At 55.8% G+C, this 18,629-nt stretch overlaps 1 protein-coding gene across 1 annotated transcript; it reads left to right on the top strand.

Moving 5' to 3' along the window:
• Positions 1–3,727: 3,727 nt before the first annotated feature.
• On the top strand, positions 3,728–17,017 carry LOC128827915 (digestive cysteine proteinase 2-like). Its single transcript, XM_054012132.1, has 11 exons — positions 3,728–3,779; positions 5,026–5,082; positions 6,534–6,626; positions 7,405–7,577; positions 8,257–8,497; positions 11,387–11,588; positions 12,388–12,581; positions 13,409–13,500; positions 14,067–14,228; positions 15,246–15,435; positions 16,304–17,017. The coding sequence occupies exons 1-11, from the start codon at positions 3,728–3,730 to the stop codon at positions 16,489–16,491; spliced, it is 1,644 nt and encodes a 547-aa protein (XP_053868107.1). The 3' UTR covers positions 16,492–17,017.
• Positions 17,018–18,629: the final 1,612 nt, after the last annotated feature.

The following is an 18,629-nucleotide window of genomic DNA, read 5'->3' as shown; positions in this document are numbered from 1 at the left end:
CGGGCTGGGCCGCTGAGCAAATTGCTGCCCGGAGCCACCACGGAGGGGTGGATCCAGTGCCCAGAGAATTGCACCCAGGGGAATTAGGAGCCAGAGTGTCATGTTCCAGTGTGACTTAGGAGCCTACCTCTGCTTGACCCTCAGTGGGACTCCGGGCTCCTGGGTGACTTTTGAAAACTAGACTTAGGCTCGAGAGTTAGCCCGGACTCTGCTCCCGGGGTTGCCCCATCCTCCATTCCATCCGCACCGAAGAGCCTCTCACCCAGGCTGGAGGGGCTTTCAGCCCAGGCCGGCAGGGACAGCTGAGGGCGGAGCTCTGGTAACCCACCTGCTTCACTAGTGCTAACCTCCAGGGATCAAAAATCCTGACGTTGGCCCAAACGAGCATGGGATTTTTAAAGATGATATTGTGGGGGGTTTGGTGGTTCCAATTTTCCCTGAGGACAATTAGTGTCACTAAACTTACCGGGGAAGGGAATTTCAGCCTCCGTTGCAGGAGCTCTCAGCCCCACATCTGTCCACCCCCTGCCCAACAATTAATCCTGTCCTCAACCTCCACCTCAATCTATCCCCCAGTCCCCCATCTGTTCAGCCCATTCCCCTCCCCCAGACCGGGCCAGCCCCTCCCTCAGCCCAGCCATCCCCTCATTTCAGCCCCCATTGCCCCCTCCCCCAAGTTCAACTACCCCCTCCCTCCCTCACTTCAGCTCCTCTCACTCCCCCCTCAGTCCGAAATGGATACCTCTGCTCTGGGGAAATCTTTGGGCAGCAAAACTTTTCAAACTAGACTGAATAATGTGCTAGAAAATAAACTTTAAGGAAGAGGCCTGGGCCAGAGGGTTGCCTGGGGACCTAAAAGGTCTTTTCTTTCTCTGTCTTCTAGGAGCTGGAGCTGTGAGTGGACAAAAACGATCCGGAATGAATTTTGCTGAGGCTCATTAACGCACCATGTGGAAGAAGACTCCAACCTCTGGCCTATATTCCCGTTGAGCATCCGACACTGGACTCTGGCAATTGTGTTGTGACTACAGAATCCCCGGCTGGCCGCTGCAGTAGTGACAACCCGTGCCAGTTGCACAGATAGGGGCTGCCTTTCAGCGAGGCCGGCGTCACCTTCGGCCCCGTTCTCCCCTGCATCCATCTCTTGCCTTGCGAGCTCCACGCACACACCACTGCCGGGGGCAGCTCCTTCTCTTCCTCTGCCCTTGACTTTGCACAGCCCTGCAGAACGGCTCCTGGTGAGACACCACTAGCGTAGGACTTTGCCGGAAATGCTCTGAGGGTTTATTGCTATGAGGCTGAGCAGATATTTCAGCCCTTCCAATTAATGAACGGAAGAGCCTGATTCTGCCTCCTCCATCGGCGCCCGTCCTCTTGAGCAGCCCTGACAAACCCCTTCTTGGGAAATGGCCTGCGTGTGCAGTGTGCTAATGCAATGAGTCCCTGCAGCTTCCTGGCTGCCAGAGACAAGGTGACCTGGACTCAGATCCCGTGTCTAGCCGGTGGCTGGTGTGAGAGGCTTCATGGCATCAAATCAGTTACTGGAGAATCTGGGGGTCTATTCCCCCTCTCGGCTCGTTGTCTCCTGCCTTAAACTTAGATCCTAAGCTCTTTGGGAAATGAACTCTCTTTATGGGTGTGTACAGCTCCTAGCACAACGGGGCCAGGTTGATGCCCAGATGCTCCCACAATACAAATATATCAGTGTTAATTCCTGCGGATGCTCTTAAAATCAACAGCTCAAATTTCTGCTTGCTATAAAGCCCGAGTAACTCCATGGACCTCAGCGAAATCACACCAGCTTTACACCTGGGAAACAGAGCAGAACTTGGCCTGAATGACTTATGAGCATAAGCATGAGCCGGGGGGATCTGGTAGAAAGAGCAGAGTTCTTATCTTCTTTGTTTGGGGTTCCGAGGGACATACTGACTCAGCTGGCAGAGGACGTGTTTGCCGGTGGCCTTGGGATGGAAACCAACTGTAGCAAGTGGAGGGAGTGAAGGCTACCTGAGAATTAGTTACTAAGCATTTTCCTTTTTCTGCATTCTTTATTAGAATTAGACCAGCTGTTGCCACGGACTGAAAGCTCAGGGATGAGTCAGACACAAAGCGTTCAGCATCTCTCCAAGATCGGGGTTCATGGGGCGTGGGGATCAACCTGGATGCTTCTACAGAGATTCTTAGCATCCTACGTTGGACCCCACATACAGCACCGAGCCAAATTGCCAAAGGGAGCCACCAATTTTGGGTGCCCCCACGTTGACTTCAGATGCCCAGCATCTCAGAAAACCTATGGGGTCTCAAGTTGGCCCCCTCACCCCAACTGATATCCCCAAAAATGTCTGCTCTTAATGCTTAGAGAAATGGTAAGGCCAGGCTGCAGAAAGACAAATCGCGTTCTCCTCGACTGCTGGTTCCAACAGCAGATGGAAACAAATTGTGTGGAAGAGAGAAATGAGGTGGGGGTCTTGAAGGAGCAATAGCCTGGGGTGACACCACAATCTATTTGTCTCTGACGCTGTGACGAAGTGGGAATATTCTTAATGTTTTCTCTGAATACTGTGTGGGTGCCTCAGTTTCCCCTATGCAGTTCTTAAGAATCTAGGTGGTGGGATAAGGGGATGTGATTGTCGCAGAGTCCTAGAGGGCCAGTGTAATGCTGTCTGCACAGAGAATGGCCGACGCCCTGTCTCCTGGCAACTGGTGGCCTGGGCCCCTCCCCTGCAAAGGTGCCAACTGAAGGTGTTGGAGACCAAAGAGATCAGGTGACCTCCTGGCCCGGGAAAGAGACAAAGGCAGAGGAAGGACTGGAGAGTTTCAGTTTGGAGCTGGCTGGGGAAATGGAGGGGGGGGGGGACAGACAGGACTCTGGCCTCCCTGGCCCCAAGATGGACCTGACTAAGGGGTCCTGTTCTCTGTATCTACAAGCTCTGTTTTGGACCGTGTTCCTGTCGTCTAGTAAACCTCCTGTTTCACTGGCTGGCTGAGAGTCACGTCTGAGTGCGGAATTGGGGTGCCGGGCCCACTGGCTTCCCCAGGACCCCGCCTGTGCAGACTCGCTGGGGGAAGCGCACGGTGTGAGAAGGGGATGCTGACTGCTCCGAGGTCAGACCCAGGAAGGTCGAAGCTGTGTAAGCTTCTTGTCCTGGAGACAGTCTGCTCCGAGAGAGGAGGCTCCCCTAGAGTCCTGACTGGCTTCGTAGGGAGTAGTTCCAGAGCATCGCCCCGTGACTCTGTGACAGACGCCCATCACTGTGGTACCGAAACACCGGGCAAGTGAGATCTGCACGGTGAGATCCAGAACTGGCGTCGCAGCGTGCAGAGACTCAAGCACGGCCAACTTCTAGAGCCTGTTCATCCCCGCGAATGGACGTTTCCAAGGCCTTCGAGTCGCCAATCCCCACACACACCACTCCCCAGCCCAGGGACGGCTTCTTTCGGCCTTGATCTGTCCTACAATGATTGTCTTTCCATGGGCACGTGCTGAGCGGCTGCTTCAAACCCTGGACCTGCAGCAGCCAATAGGCTGGGTGCAAAGAAATGACCAGGCCCTGCCCCTTCTCTATTCTTGAATTCAGTAGCATTTCTTTAACCCACGCACGGGGCAGGGCCGACGTTCCCCATTGGTTGACAGAGGGCCGGTGATTTACATCCAGCCTCTTTTTTAGGGGGCTTCTGGGAGGTTTGGCTTGCAAAGCGGGAGCGCCTGGCTGCATGTGCTGCACCCATGGCGAGCTTCAGGTGGATGCCGATTCTTCTGTTGTGGAGCTGTTGCTCGGGTGAGTTTATTTCCCTGCTAATCCTGCCCCCCCCCCCAACCCCTGCTTATATTGGAGGCTACTGAAAATGCACCTTTGCTGCCCTGCGGTGAGTGCGGTACTGGGCTATCTAGCCTGACCCCAGGGTGCTTGGTCCAAGAAACCGGGGAGGTGGTGAATGTTGCATGGTTCACGGTGCTTGCTGTCCTTTCCGTGACTCCAGAGGCCAGGCCCCGACTGAGGGAGGCAGCGTGGCGGCTGCATCCGACTGTCAGTCTGGCAGGTAGTGGCTGAGAGTCCCACGGGGGCTGTCTGCCTCCAGCAGCCTCCATGCCCACCAAGTTCTGTCTCTTCTCTGCCCCGAGGGCCAGGGCCTGCCCTGGAGCCAGTGGCACTTGGGGTGTGGTGGGAGTTTTCCCCAGCCGAAAGTGGGGGGGGAGCGCAGGAGGGAGCAGGGGGTAGGAACTGGAACTCCAGGGAGTCTCTGGGGCCTCCCTCGTTCTGGCCTGGGCAGGGATATTACCGTCCACGGTAGGTACATTGCTTGCTGGGACAGTGAGTGCTGGCATGAAGCAGCCTCTACCCACCAAGGGTAGCCAAGGACTGAGCCCACACCCCAGACACTCACTGGACTCTCTGGGAGTTGCGGGCGCGTGAGATCAGCGGGACCGGTCCCATTGGGCCCTCAGACTTGGTCTGGGGGAGTGGGACCAGGAGGCATGTGAATTAGGCATGGTGTGTAAAGTAGTTACGGTAATTCTGGGGTATAGCCCCGGCGCTGCTTTGGGGGGAGGGAGTTGGGGGGAGGGAGTGCCCCTACAGCACTCTAGCACCCTGGCCAGGCCATGCTCATCTTCTCTTCCCTTGTCTGCGTGCATAGGTGCTGGAACTGGCTTGAAGTAGTCATAACAACCCAAATCCCTGGCTTCTGCCTTCAGCACTCCCACTATAAAACTTGTTCCGGCCTGCGTGTGAGCCCCAGGCATCTGGGCATCGTTTCAGGGGGTCACATCCCCAGCTTGGGATTCTCAGGGGGTCAAGAGCTTGTTAACGGGTCACCCCAGGTGATGAGCCGGCGGAGTTTCCTTCCCACTCAGCTGTCCAACTCCCTGCCAGCTGGACTGCTCTTTGCACCAGGCTGGGATAGACACTGCACGGCCCCCGCAAAGCTGTGAAGGCTTCGCGTCCTTTCAGCTTCCCTGGGCTGGTCTTGGTGGGGAATGAAGTGGCTGCCAGTGCGGGGAATAAGAGGACCCTTCTCTTCCAGGAGCCAAGGGCAACCTGCAGCCAGTCCCCAAGTTCGGAGATGTCTATCACGTTACAGGTAATGCTCCAGGAATGGGCTTAATCCCGTGTGTATTGGGGGCTGTCCCAGGGAGGTGGTGTCTTAAAGATGGGAGTTCTGAGGCTTAATAAGCATTTGCAAAGTGCTTGGAGATCCTGGCTGGAAGGTGCTGTAGAATCTCACAGGGACAGATTTGCACAGGTATTTAATGCAAGTAGGGGCCTAGTGGGATTTCCAAAAACGCTGCCGTAGATTGGGTACTGGAAATCAAGGGGAGCTGGTTAGGTGCTTATCTGCAGCTGTAGGCACCTAAATACCTTTGAAAATGTGGCCCAAAGTACTTTGGCAGGGCAGGAGTGGTGCTCGGCTCCAAGTCAAGTTTAAGCTGGCGTCTGGGTACAAGGGTTGGGTGGGGAGGGGGTCAGCTCTTCTCTTGAGATGTCAGACACATCTGGCTTGAGAAATCAGTCTCCTCCAGGTCTGGGAGGTGTTCCAGCCACCAAAGCTGCATAGCTGGGTCTCGGCTTCAAATCAGACCGCCCCCTCCCCCAGCCACGCAATGCAAAGGAGTGCAGATATAGGGCCCTGATCCCCCCCTGTTAGAATACTGTTGTCCAGGTTTGTTCCCTCTGTATATTTTGAAAGATGCTTGCACCTCCTCTATTGACAGGGGCCCGGCCGCGGTCTGCGTTTGAATGCCACACTCCCGTGTAAGAGTCCAAAGAGTAGGGAGGAAAGTAATTCTGTAGAAGCCGTGATATCACCCTGCACAATCAGAGCTGCAGGCTCCAGTGGACTGCTAACATTATGCACTGCAGCACAGTTCTTTGGTGGCGGGGGGGGGGAGGGGGGGAGGAACCTGCCGCTCCCATTTCTCAGTGCACAAGGAAGGAGGTGCACATAGTCTTGTTCAAGCACATCTTGAAACAACCTTAGATCCCCCCGTCCCCACCTCTAGCTCCTTTTGGACCCTGGCAAACGAGCTTTGCCGCCTCGGAAGTGGTTTGGATCGGACCCCTATTGAGACGAACTTACAATCTCCTCCTAGCTGGGCAAGTGCCCTGGGCCCCCTGCCGACGAGCTCTCACTAGAAGGGATGTCTCTGGCGACTGAAATTTACCTCTGTGCTGCCCCATCCCCCCCAACCCCCCTCTGTCGTGAATTCGCAGCCCTTAACAAGGATTTGCGGTGCAATTGCTGAACCATGAAACCAGGTTAGAGAACACTGGGGCTTTTCTACCCTCCCACTGGCTTCAGGGAGAGTTCGCTTGGGTACAGGGTGAGCCGGGGATCAGGATTAGGCTCCTGCGTTTAAAATCGGCTGGTAGGTTGCTCTTAGCTGCCCCTGCATGGGCCCTGCAGCTGGGGAGTGTGGTCTGACTGCATGGGCGGGGCACACCGTCCCTAAAGCAATTAACTGTATCTATGACCTGGTCCCTCGGTCTCTATGGGACAGGCTAACCTGGCTCCTGTCACCTCGTGTCTTGCAGGGGTTATCAGCCTGCCCTATGCTGAAATCAAGGAGCCCTTCGAAGCCTGGTACAACCTGACCGGAGGCCAGAGCCGTATCCAGTACTACCACGGTAGGGCACCTGGATACTGTTGGGATTGCGGTCCACGGAGGCAGCGTCCCTTCCCCCTAATGCACTTTGAATGGATTGCCCGCGTCTGGCTGCCCGGCCAGACCCTCTCCTCTGAGTGCATCTAGTGCTGCGGGTGGGTCTCTGTCATAGCACGCCTGGAGAAGCAGGCTAAGAATAGATCAGTTTAAGTTCTGTGGTGCAGATAAACTGAGCTTCTAGCGCTTGCTCTGGGGTGCAGCTAGGAGCTTAGGATCTGGCCCCAGGATGGTACCAGAGCTGCGGGTCTGACGCAGGCAGCCCCCCAGTGGAAGCCGGGGGTGTCAGAGAGGGAAATCCAAGCCAGGACACTCGGGATTAGACCCACAGCTCTAGTTTATTCCGTGATTCTTTGCTAGAACACGGTTAATGGCTTCAGGTCACAGCTGCTGCAACTAAACTGGCCACCCTCCCCGTCCAGCAAGCCTGCTTCTCTCCGCTCCTGCCAGCGGCACGCCAGGGCAGCTCCACTGGCGAACGAGTGCCGAGCAGGAGGGGAGCACCAGTGAACACCCCATTTACTCCTACTTAGCAGCTCGGGGGAGTCCCACATCCCACTGCAGTGAGTGCCGGGGCTACCTCTAGCCCTCGGTATGGCCCGTGTCTCCCAACCCCCCGTCGCTCAGCACAGAGTGACGGTCGCCTCTGTTACGTTTCCCCTTGCCCTCGGGGAGGGCGTGAGCGCCCGCAGCACTGTTGTAGCCCTCTGTGATAACTGCTTGCCCTGGGTGCGTCCCTGCAGGCCAAGTGATCACGTATCAGCTTGGCTCTCTGGAGCCATTCGGCGCCAGTTTCAAGGTGACCCCAGAAACCACAGAAACCGAGTTGAACGTTCGGAAGTGCTTCCAGGTGAATGGCACGGCCGGGGATCTCATCAGCCCGCAGAGCGTCTTCCCCCACCTGGACGGCTTCAAGGTGAGCCTGTGTCTCACGGGACCTGCCAAAGACGGGCCCCGGATGCCAGGCATCCTGCTTGGCGAATGGGTTCTCCGTCCCCTTAGCTACCTCGCCCTGCTCCATACCACAGGGCCAATGGCCTGACAAAGCACACGCGCCATGGGGCTCTGCGGCAGACTAGTGCATGATGGGTAATTGCGCCAGCACACCCCTTCCCCTAACAGCGACGTGACAAGCACAGGGCCAGATCCAGCCCTGCCCTTAGAAAGGTGCATTGCCACTCAAGTCAGATGAGCTTGTGCCAGGGCTGGCTGGGGAGTCAAACCGTCCCTCCCAGGGGTGCACAAGTGGAAAGGGGTCCGGGGAAGCCTGCCCCATCCCCCTTGTACACCCTGAGCACGGGCCAGGGGTAATCAGCTGAAGGGGGATGGGGACTCCCCCTTTGTGCACCCCGGGGGAGAATGTCCCCCAAGAGGGGAGGACTGGCCCGCGTCTAGACTTCCAGCCCCGAGGCGCGAGCTTAGCCCAACTGCTGCACAGCGAGCCTTCGTCCTGTGGCTCAGAGCGCGCACAGCTGCTGGCCAGGACGCTGCGGGCAGCGCTTCGTGTTTGCACCGCGTAGGATCTCTCTTGCTCCGGCAGTTAGCTGTCCCACCTCATTCGGAAACACTGCCCCTAACGCCCGCTGCCTCCCCAGCCCGTGCGGGAGGAGTTCTACAAAGGGCAGCTCTGCACCGTGCTGCAGAACGTGTCCTACTGGGGCCGGAAGAAGAACGTCTACACCCTGTGGGTGGCCAGCTCCGCCGACGGCCCCGTGCCCGTCCACTATGAGATGCGGGGCTTCAACAGCCTGCTGGGCTCCCACTACGACAAGTATGAGATCGACTACAGCGGCTTCGCCCGCAGCTACCCAGCCGAGGTCTTCAGCCTCCCACACGGTAAGCGCCCTGCTGCCCTGGTGTGACAATGCGGTTCTGGCGGAACCCAACTGAGAGTGCCAACTCAGGACAAATTGCTCAAACAGGGCAGTTACAGCTCAAGGCTGGGGTTCTTCCATCTCTAAGGCAAACCAAACCAGCCAGACTAAGAGAACTTCGGTCTCATCCCCCTGGCTAACCGCAAGTCTCACAAGCAATCTCCTTAGATACTCCAGTTTCCCAGTATCACCACCAGTGCCACTCGTTATGGGGACAAATGGTTATGAAAACCAATACCCCAGTAAAAGAAAAAGGTTCTCCTGATCCCAAAGGACCAAGTCCCAGACCCAGGTCAATATACAAGTCAGATCTTGCCCACAAATCACGCTGTTGCCAATCCTTTAGAATCTAAGATCTAAAGGTTTATTCATAAAAGGAAAAAGATAGAGATGAGAGATAGAATTGGTTAAATGGAATCAATTACATACAGTAATGGCAAAGTTCTTGGTTCAGGCTTGCAGCAGCGATGGAATAAACTGCAGGTTCAAGTCAAGTCTCTGGAATACATCCCCCGCTGGGATGGGTCCTCAGTCCTTTGTTCAGAGCTTCAGTGTAGCAAAGTTCCTCCAGAGGTAAGAAGCAGGATTGAAGACAAGATGGAGATGAGGCATCAGCCTTATATAGTCTTTTCCAGGTGTAAGAACACCTCTTTGTTCTTACTGTGGAAAATGACAGCAAAATGGAGTCTGGAGTCACATGGGCAAGTTCCTGCATACTTTGCTGAGTCTGAAGGCATATTTGCCTTCTCTCAATGGGTCCATTGTATAGCTGATGGTCCTTAATGGGCCATCAAGCAGGCTAGGCAGAGCTAATCTCAGCTTGTCTGGGATGTCACCCAGAAGCATAGCATAAGTTTGCCATACAGACAGTATAGAGCCAATATTCATAACTTCAACTACAAAATTGATACACACATATAGACAGCATAATCATAACCAGTAAACCATAACCTTGTCTTAGACACCCCATTTGACCCCCTTTATACAAGATTTGGGTGCCACTACAGGACCTTGGTTGCAACAATGATCTATATGGTCCCAGTTTATGTCAATAACGTCACACCTGGTCTATAGGGCTTCTGCCACCACACCCAACACGGCAGCAAGGGACCGTAGATCCAGGTGAGACACCACCCATCCCCTCCATACCCTGCAAGCGCTTCTGGCTACAGCAATACCTGGCCACGCCGCAGGCAAACGGGTTGGTGAATCAAGGGACTTGAAACCAGATCAGTGCCTGTGTAGATGGCGCTGGTGTCCTCACGGAGCACAGTCTGTTGGTGAAGCTGTACAGACTGAACGGAGAGCCCGTGCTATGCAGATCCTGGTTGGCAAACGCTAGATGTGAACATACTGGCGCTGGCAAACCTTGCACTGGGCAGAGACGTGTCCGCTTTCCATACGGCCCCTCAGCTGGTGTGAAGCAGCGTAGTTCTGCTGAAGTCTGTTTACAACAGTGACAGCCATGTGGTCCTCCAGAGCCAGGCTGGCTAACCCACTAACTGATGCCAGGCTCCATGTGCCTCTACTTTTCTGACGCCCTTCTGCTGAACTGAACTGGAGAGGTCACACTGGCCTGGTGTCAGGCCATGGTGTGGGGTAGGTGCCGTTAGCACAGGCAGTGCCGCTGGCTTGCATGGGGGAGGGTTTTGAGAATAAACCAAGCCCTGAGAATTTCTGAGATGATAAAGATGCTCCCTCTAACCAAACCTCCCCCTGCTCGACTGTAGGGTTTGAAAACGTAACTGGACCAAGGTCCTAGAAAAGAGCTCTCCATCCCTTACTGAACCTAGCCTGGGACATGGGGAGGGCCCTCTGCAAGTGCCTAATGCAGTGAACAACCGGTGCAGGGCCAGATTCTGCTCTGACCCTGGATTTACACTGATGTAACCCTCCCCTCCCCCAACTCAAAGGGAATTACTCCAGATTAACAGCCATGTACCAGCACAATCTGGCCTACTCCCTACCTATAGGCCAACCACAACTTTCTACTGCAGCAAGAAGTGAACTGGTGAAGATGCAGCTTGATTTATGATTGATTGATAGAGAGAGAGAGTCCAGCGGAGGGCAACAGAAATGATTAGGGGGCTGGAGCACATGATTTATGAGGAGAGGCTCAGGGAACTGGGGTTATTTAGTCTGCAGAAGAGAAGAATGAGGGGGGATTTGATAGCTGCTTTCAACTACCTGAAGGGGGGTTCCAAAGAGGATGGAGTTCGGCTGTTTTCAGTGGTGGCAGATGACAGAACAAGGAATAATGGTCTCAAGTTGCAGTGGGGGAGATCTAGGTTGGATATCAGGAAACACTATTTCACTAAGAGGGTGGTGAAGCACTGGAATGGGTTACCTAGGGAGGTGGTGGAATCTCCTTCCTTAGAAGTTTTTAAGGCCCGGCTTGACAAAGCCCTGGTTGGGATGATTTAGTTGGTGTAGAAAGGAACAGAGGGTCCTGTGGCACCTTTAAGACTAACAGAAGTATTGGGAGCATAAGCTTTCGTGGGTAAGAACCTCACTTCTTCAGATGCAAGAAGTGAGGTTCTTACCCACGAAAGCTTATGCTCCCAATACTTCTGTTAGTCTTAAAGGTGCCACAGGACCCTCTGTTGCTTTTTACAGATTCAGACTAACACGGCTACCCCTCTGATACTTAGTTGGTGTAGATCCTGCTTTGAGCAGGAGGTTGGACTTAGATACCTCCTGAGGTCTCTTCCAACCCTAATCTTCTATGATTCTATGATCAGATAGTCAGTCCTGCTCTTGATAACCTTTGCCCTGCCAGTCTGCTCCAGGAATAATCTGTGCCTGCCACAAACTTGTCCATGACCGTTGCTTCTGCCTCTATCCTTTCTAGGTCTAAAATGCGAGCACTGGCCTGGCGCAGGGCCGGAGCACCAGATCCTGGCCAATCCAATGCAGGAATTCGTCGGGAGAATTAGAGAAACAGACAGAGTCCATCACCGGCTGTTCCACCACTACAAGGAGAAGTTCAGGAAGACATACAGCACCGAGAAGGAGATGGAACACAGGAAACGCACCTTCATCCACAACATGAGGTACGGGGCTATCTGGGAACGGAAAGGAGGAACGAGAGGGTTTGTTTAAGTATCTCAAGGAATGATCCAAGGGACCAGCAAAAAAATGGTTGCTTGATAGAGGCGTCTTCTAATAACGATGGAAGAGACTCCTGCCCAGCCTGTGTGGGGCTGTGCTGGGGTAATCTCTTGAGAAGAGAGGATGCCTGGTCAACATGCCCTCACGTCGTATGCCTGGAACGAACCCAGGACACAGCGTGAGTGTGATTTTTGGTTGCTGTTCTTTGGGTGTGCAGCTCGAGCGTTCAGGACTCTCGGTCCAGACTGAAAATCCGGCCCCAAGCATCTCCAGCTGGGCACCCAAAAAATCCAGGGGTTGGGGCTGGGAAGTTTGGGTGCAAACCCCTGGCCTCTCCCACCACACGTGGGGCAGCCCCAAGCTGAGGGAACTCCCCAGACCGCTAGAAGTGATGCAGGCTGAGTCTCTTGCATGACATTCCCTCCCCAAAGAGCAGCTTAGAGGGTAAGTGCTAAGGGACGACTGCTCTGCGTCACGGCCCATGGAACCTGACCCAGATACTGTCCCAGGCCCTTCCCTCTCATTACAGGGCTGAGCTTCTGCGGCCTCCAGCCTAGGTGGGAGGAGGAGGTGGTTTCTTCTGGGATTGCTTCTCCCATGTGCCCTGGCATGGCTAGGCTCCTCCCATGCCGGTTATGATTGTTTGTTTTTTTGGGGTTACTGGCTGCAGGGAGGGTGGCCACAAGCCAGTGCTGCCTGCTGCCTGGCTCCCCCGTCTTCACATCATCCATCCCCTCCCAGGTACGTCCACTCCAAGAATCGGGCCAACCTGCCCTACAAGCTGGTGCTGAACCACCTGGCCGACCGCACCCCGGAGGAGATGGCCGTGCTGCGGGGGCGGCTAAAGAGCGGTGCCCCCAACAACGGGCAGCCGTTCCCGTCCGAGGGGTACAAGAGCCTCGTCCTACCGGAGAGCCTGGACTGGAGGCTGTACGGTGAGTGAGACATGCCGGGCTCTGCCTCCCATTCTAACCTGCCAATGGTGCAGCGGGGAGTCTAAGCCCTGCCCAGGGGGCTCTCTTCTGGAGCCGCTACATATGACAGCCTGAGAAGGGAAACAGATCCCAGAGAAAACTAGCTCCGATGCACTGCACACTCCAGGCACTGAGAGTGCCCTACCTCCTCCTGACCAGAGATAGAGTAACCCAGACTAAGGGGCCGGGCCTATGTCCCTCTCTAGAGACCGGGCCGTAGGGTTCCCTACCTCCTCCTGACCAGAGCTAGCGTAACCCAGACTAAGGGACTGGGCCTATGTCCCTCTCTAGCGACCGGGCCATAGGGTTCCCCACCTCCTCCTGACCAGAGCTAGCGTAACCCAGACTAAGGGACTGGGCCTATGTCCCTCTCTAGCGACCGGGCCATAGGGTTCCCCACCTCCTCCTGACCAGAGCTAGCGTAACCCAGACTAAGGGACCGGGCCATAGGGTTCCCTATCTTCTCCTGACCAGAGCTAGCGTAACCCAGACTAAGGGACTGGGCCTATGTCCCTCTCTAGTGGCCGGGCCATAGAAGGGGTTTGAGTCTCACACGGCCTCCACCTAATGGAGCATGTCTTTTAGCTCAGGAAGCAGCAGTGGCTGTTTTAAGCTCTGAGGGTCCCAGGTTCAAGCCCCACAAAGGGCTGAAGTGGGGTCCGTTACTCTCTGCGAAAAGGAACTTTTCTGCAAAGTGGCCACTTTCCCATGGAAGAATGTGGGAGATGTTAAACCCCCCAAATTATCTCACTGCAAACCCTCCTGTCCTGTAACCCCTCCCTCCCCAGGCGCGGTGACCCCAGTGAAGGACCAGGCCGTGTGCGGCTCCTGCTGGAGCTTTGCTACCACCGGGGCGATGGAGGGCGCCCTGTTCCTCAAGGTGAGAGCCCTGCTGCCTTGCGTGTCTAGGGAGGGAGCAGTGCAGAGTTTCCGAGGCAGGCTGGGGCATCTGGAGCCCACACCCACTTGTCAGGCTCCTGCCACTAGCTGCACGGCCGAGCTGCCCGGGACTGGGAGTTAAGGTCGGAGCCCTGAAGGAGAACATGGCCTTGCTCCACGCCACGGGGGACCTCTGGCTGGTGATCAAGAGTAGCTATGAGATGTGGAGCATGGTGTGTCTGGTCCTGCTAGACACAACATGCCTGGGAGGCGGAGGCCACCCCTTACTGGGGAGAGGAAGCAATTGTGGGGGGGAGGGGGGGGGAGATCATCCTTGAATGGGACAGTGGGCAGTCGGGCACACTCCAGTGACCCCCCTGTGCGCAGGCCCAGGGTGGAGGCAGTGCCCAGAGGGAACCTTTGGTGCTTTCGGCTGGAGGAGGGAGACACCTGACCCCCCCTGAGCCGGGGGGAAGCCCCAACCCCCCTCTCCTCTGGGCTTAGTGCATTACCCGGGACTCTGGAGCTCTCGGCTGGGACCCTGACTTTCTCCCGGCTGCCCCCCAGACCGGAGTGCTGACCCCGCTGTCCCAGCAAGTCCTGATCGACTGCTCCTGGGGCTTCGGGAACCACGCCTGCGACGGCGGCGAGGAGTGGCAGGCGTACGAGTGGATCAAGAAGCACGGCGGCATCGCCAGCACCGAGTCCTATGGGCCGTACATGGGCCAGGTGAGCGCTGGGCCAGCGGCCGAGGAGAGCACGGAGCCATTCGGGGGGAGATTCTGGGAGGGCCTTCGGGGTGCTGGGCACCCTCGTGTCTGCTGTCTCCATGGGGGTTGAGGGTGCTTCGTACCCTATCTGGGGCATGCACAGGCCACTTCAGATACTGCCAGGCCTGTCAGAGGCAAGACGGCCTTGTGGTTACAGCAGTGGATGGCGACCTGGGTTCAATCAGGTTCCCTCTGTGAGCACAGGCAGCTCGCCCCCAGGCGGACTGAGCAGGGCCGGATTCCAATGAGGCACAGTAGGCCCGTGCCTAGGGACGCCCTGCTGCTCTAAAACCGTGGGCAACACAAAGGGCCGCAGTAGGCAGGGGGAGGGGGACTGAAGATGCTGTGCCTAGGGGTGCGTAAGGTGTAAATCCAGCCCTGGTGCTGAACAGCTGCAGCGCCCACTGCCATCCAGTGCAGATGGGGGTGCTGAGCACCCCCGGAAAGCAGAACCGCCGCCCTCCTTCCCTGCCTCAGCTCTGCGGCCGTAAAACGGACTCAGCCCTGCCCTGCGTCCCAGGCTGGCTGAGATGGGACAGCGTCGGGACCCAGACAGGAGAGCGGCGAGGCTGGCGCTCCCACCCCACAGCCCCTCGTGCGGGAGCGGGACTTCTCACACGTGAGCCGCTCCATTGAAATCAAGGAGATGATGGCTGTGCACGAGGGCCTGCACGACCGCTGTCACTAACTCATCCTAACCCTGGCGGTGGCTGGAGGGGGCCTGCGTAGAGCCAAACCCTGACGCAGGATCGGGGAGATTTGGGTTGAGGGTTTCTCCAACAGGACCAGTGACACTTCCTCCTTAGCCAGGGGGAGCATTAACAGACTGGTCAGCCCAGCGTTGACTGGCTGCACTGGGCCAGCGCCTGCCTTGTCTGCTCTGCCGTGGTATCCAGATGGTGCCATGCAAGAATCTGGCTGAGGGGCAGGGCTCTGGATTTGCCACCCAGTTCTTGCACCGGTCTCTCCCCTCCAGAACGGGTACTGCCACTACAACCAGTCTGAGCTCATAGCCAAGGTCGCTGGCTACATCAACGTAGACCCCGGGAACGTCACCGCCCTGAAAGCGGCGCTCTACAAGCACGGCCCGGTGGCTGTGAACATTGACGCCTCCCCCAAGACCTTTGCCTTCTATGCCAACGGCGTCTACTACGAACCTGCCTGCGGTGAGTCTGGGGCTGGGGGAGGACTTTGCTTGTCTCGAATTGGACAAAGCCAGGTTCCCTGCGGGCAGAAGCAGCCGCATTGACTCCTGCCACAGCTCGATCAGACCCATGGTGCATCTCGTCTAGGATCGTGTTAATTAATCATAACATCACACAGCCTTGTTCTCGTGATTGTGTTATTTCCCTTGGCCTCCGTGTGTTCCTATGAGCTCCAGATCTAACAGACGTTACTCTGCTGAACTTGAGACTGGAGCCGCCAGAGCCTCGAGGGTGCAATATAACATCACTAAAACTAACTTTAAATAAAAATAAAGGCTACAGTCCCAGCCCCCCAACTGCTTCAGAGGAAGGTGCAAGAAACTCCTAATAGAACAACCTACCCATGGGGGGAGATTTTACCCTAGCCCCATACAGAGCGTGACTGCCTAATGCCCTAAAGCAGGAGGATTCATAACTCTTATCTTTTATCCTACCTAACTTAACTGTGGATCTCCAGTCCGCTAACTCTTACTAAACTCGAGGCCTCCGTGATATCCTGTGGCAATGAGTTCCGCAGGCTAATTAGGCATTGCTTTAAAAAGTAGGTTTTAAAATGTTGCCTTTTTTAATTCATTGGGCATCCCCTTGTTCTTGGGTGGCATTGACCTTCCCTGCCACTCATTATCTTGCACCCCTTTTTATAGCCCCCTCTTATTTATTCCCCTCTACACTAACTCCCATAAGGCAGTGACACGATGAATATAGGAAGACATCTAGGGTGGTTCCTCTGCACAGGGCATGGCCTGCTGGCCTCCTGCGTGCGGAAACCCACAGCCCAGTCTCTCACCTCCCAGTAGAGGGAGACTAAATCTCCTCTCCTTTCTCCTAGGAAACAAGAGCACAGAGCTGGACCACGCGGTGCTGGCCGTGGGCTACGGGGTCCTGCAAGAGGAGAGCTATTGGCTCATCAAAAACTCCTGGTCCACCTACTGGGGTAATGACGGCTACATCCTCATGTCCATGCGGGACAACAACTGCGGGGTGACGACGGCGGCAACGTACCCCGTCCTGGCCTGAGCGCGGACGCTGTGTGCAGGGCCTGTTCCCCCAGCCTTGCCCGAGAGACCAGCTAGCCCTGGGGAGAGAGACCCACTTAGCTGCCTCTGGCTGAGTTCCCAGTAGACTCCAGTTACGTGAACCGGTTGGAAGCCTGACAGCAACTCTCTGACTGGGGCAGGTCACTCCTGAAGTGTTGCTTTAATACCCACCACAACGGGGCTGGTTCCCGCAAGGCCCTGTGAGATGCTGGGTGGTCTCCAAGCTGGGGGCCCCCTGCACCTCGCACCAGCTCGGAACAGAAGCGCCGCAAGGCGGGGGCCATGCTGATGTGTCTCTACGCATCACGCACACCTGCCACTGTCACTGTGCTTATAGCGTGTCAAGCAGTGAGTGGGGGGGTGGCGAGCCACAGCCGGGGGGGCAGAGGGAGAGCTAGGCCCTGCCGCTGCTGAGTGATGGGTGTAGAAGCCTGCACAGCGAGGGTCTCTGCTACACTGCACAGCAGAAGGCTGCTGATTGTATGGAGAGCGCCAGGACAATAAACTTTAGGGGAGAAGTTTTCCGTGTCTGTGTGTTTGGGGGTGGGGGGGAGCAGGGTTTGGCTGGGCCTTGCCCTCGCTGCTGCCTGACACTGCCCCAGGGAATGGAGCAGGGCACCCCTCCTGCGGGGGGCAGTCCCAAGGCAGGACACGTAGCGCCTCTCAAACTCAGCATTCCTACAACCCTGCGGGAGCCTGGCCATGGGAGGGGCAAGGGGAAAGGTCTGGCAGCGCTGGGCTCCTCAAACCAATGCTACCCTCGTCCCAGGCTCATCCAGCCCGGCTCCTGCTACCAGCCAGACTCACTCCACGGGGAGGGGTCGCTCTAGTTCAGTGGAGAGTCCGAACAGCTGCACGCTCCAGGCTGGCATGAGGCAGGAGAGCTCCAGTGCCAGCAGCGGAACTGTCAGGGTTCCCTCCCCACTCTGAACTCTGGGGTACAGATGTGGGGACCTGCATGAAAGACCCCCTAAGCTTATAGTTCACCAGCTTAGGTTAAAAACTTCCCCAAGGCACAAATTCCTTGCCCTGGAATGGAATCGCTGCCACCACCAAATAAGTTAGACAAAGATTCAGGAAAAGGACCACTTGGAGTTCCTGTTTCCCCAAAATGTCCCCCTAAGCCCCTTCACCCCCTTTCCTGGGGAGGCTGGAGAATAAACCAACTAAATAGGTAACCAAGGTGAGCACAGACCAGACCCTTGGGTTTTTAGGACACTAAAAACCCAATCAGATTCTTGAAAACAGAACTTTATAATAAAGAAAAAAGTAAAAGAAGCACCTCTGTAAAATCAGGATGGAAGGTAATTTTACAGTGTAATAAGATTTAAAACACAGAGGATTTCCCTCTAGGCAAAACTTTAACGTTACAAAAAAATAGGAATAAACCTCCCTCTTAGCACAGGGAAAATTCACAAGCTAAAACAAAAGATAATCTAACATTTCCTTGCTATTACTTGCTATTTCTGTAATGTTAGATGTATCATTTCAGTGGGAGCCGGATTACTTGCTTGATCTCTCTCTCTGTCTCAGAGAGAACAACAATACAGAGCCCAAAGCAAAAACCTTCCCCCACAGATTTGAAAGTATCTTCTTCCCTTATTGGTCCTTTCGTTTGGGTGCCAACCAGGTTATTTGAGCTTCTTAACCCTTTACAGGTAAAGGAGGGATTTTAGGCTACCCTTAGCTGTATGTTCATGACAGGAGCTATGCCAGTTTATACCCACTGAGGTTCGGTCCCTGTGCCACAGGGTTCACTCACCCGTGGGGCGCCTCTTTGTGGCTGCGTCTGGGGATTAGCTCCACTCCAGTCTGATGCCCCCTTCTTCGCACCGTGCCCCCCACCCCAGAAGCCAGGGTGCTCCCTCTTCGTGGTTCAGCCCTCTGGCCGGGTCACTATCATCCTCCCCTTCCACGATACCAAAGTCCCCCTGATCAGCTGTCCTCACGCCACTCCAGATAGTCTGGTGGGGGAATCTGGGCCAGCCCATTGCTCCGGGTCCAGGCCCTATGTCTGCTTGCTCCCAGACCCTGTTGCCACCTATCAGGTTAATTGTGCTAACAACTGTTCTGCCTTGGGTGGGGTGGGCCTGCCATCACCCCCTGGGTATAGGCACT

The sequence above is a fragment of the Malaclemys terrapin genome, chromosome 22 (assembly GCF_027887155.1).
Source record: "Malaclemys terrapin pileata isolate rMalTer1 chromosome 22, rMalTer1.hap1, whole genome shotgun sequence".
Lineage (NCBI taxonomy): Eukaryota > Metazoa > Chordata > Testudines > Emydidae > Malaclemys > Malaclemys terrapin.
Note: the sequence above shows the minus strand (reverse complement) of the source record. Positions and strands in the feature narration are given on the sequence as shown.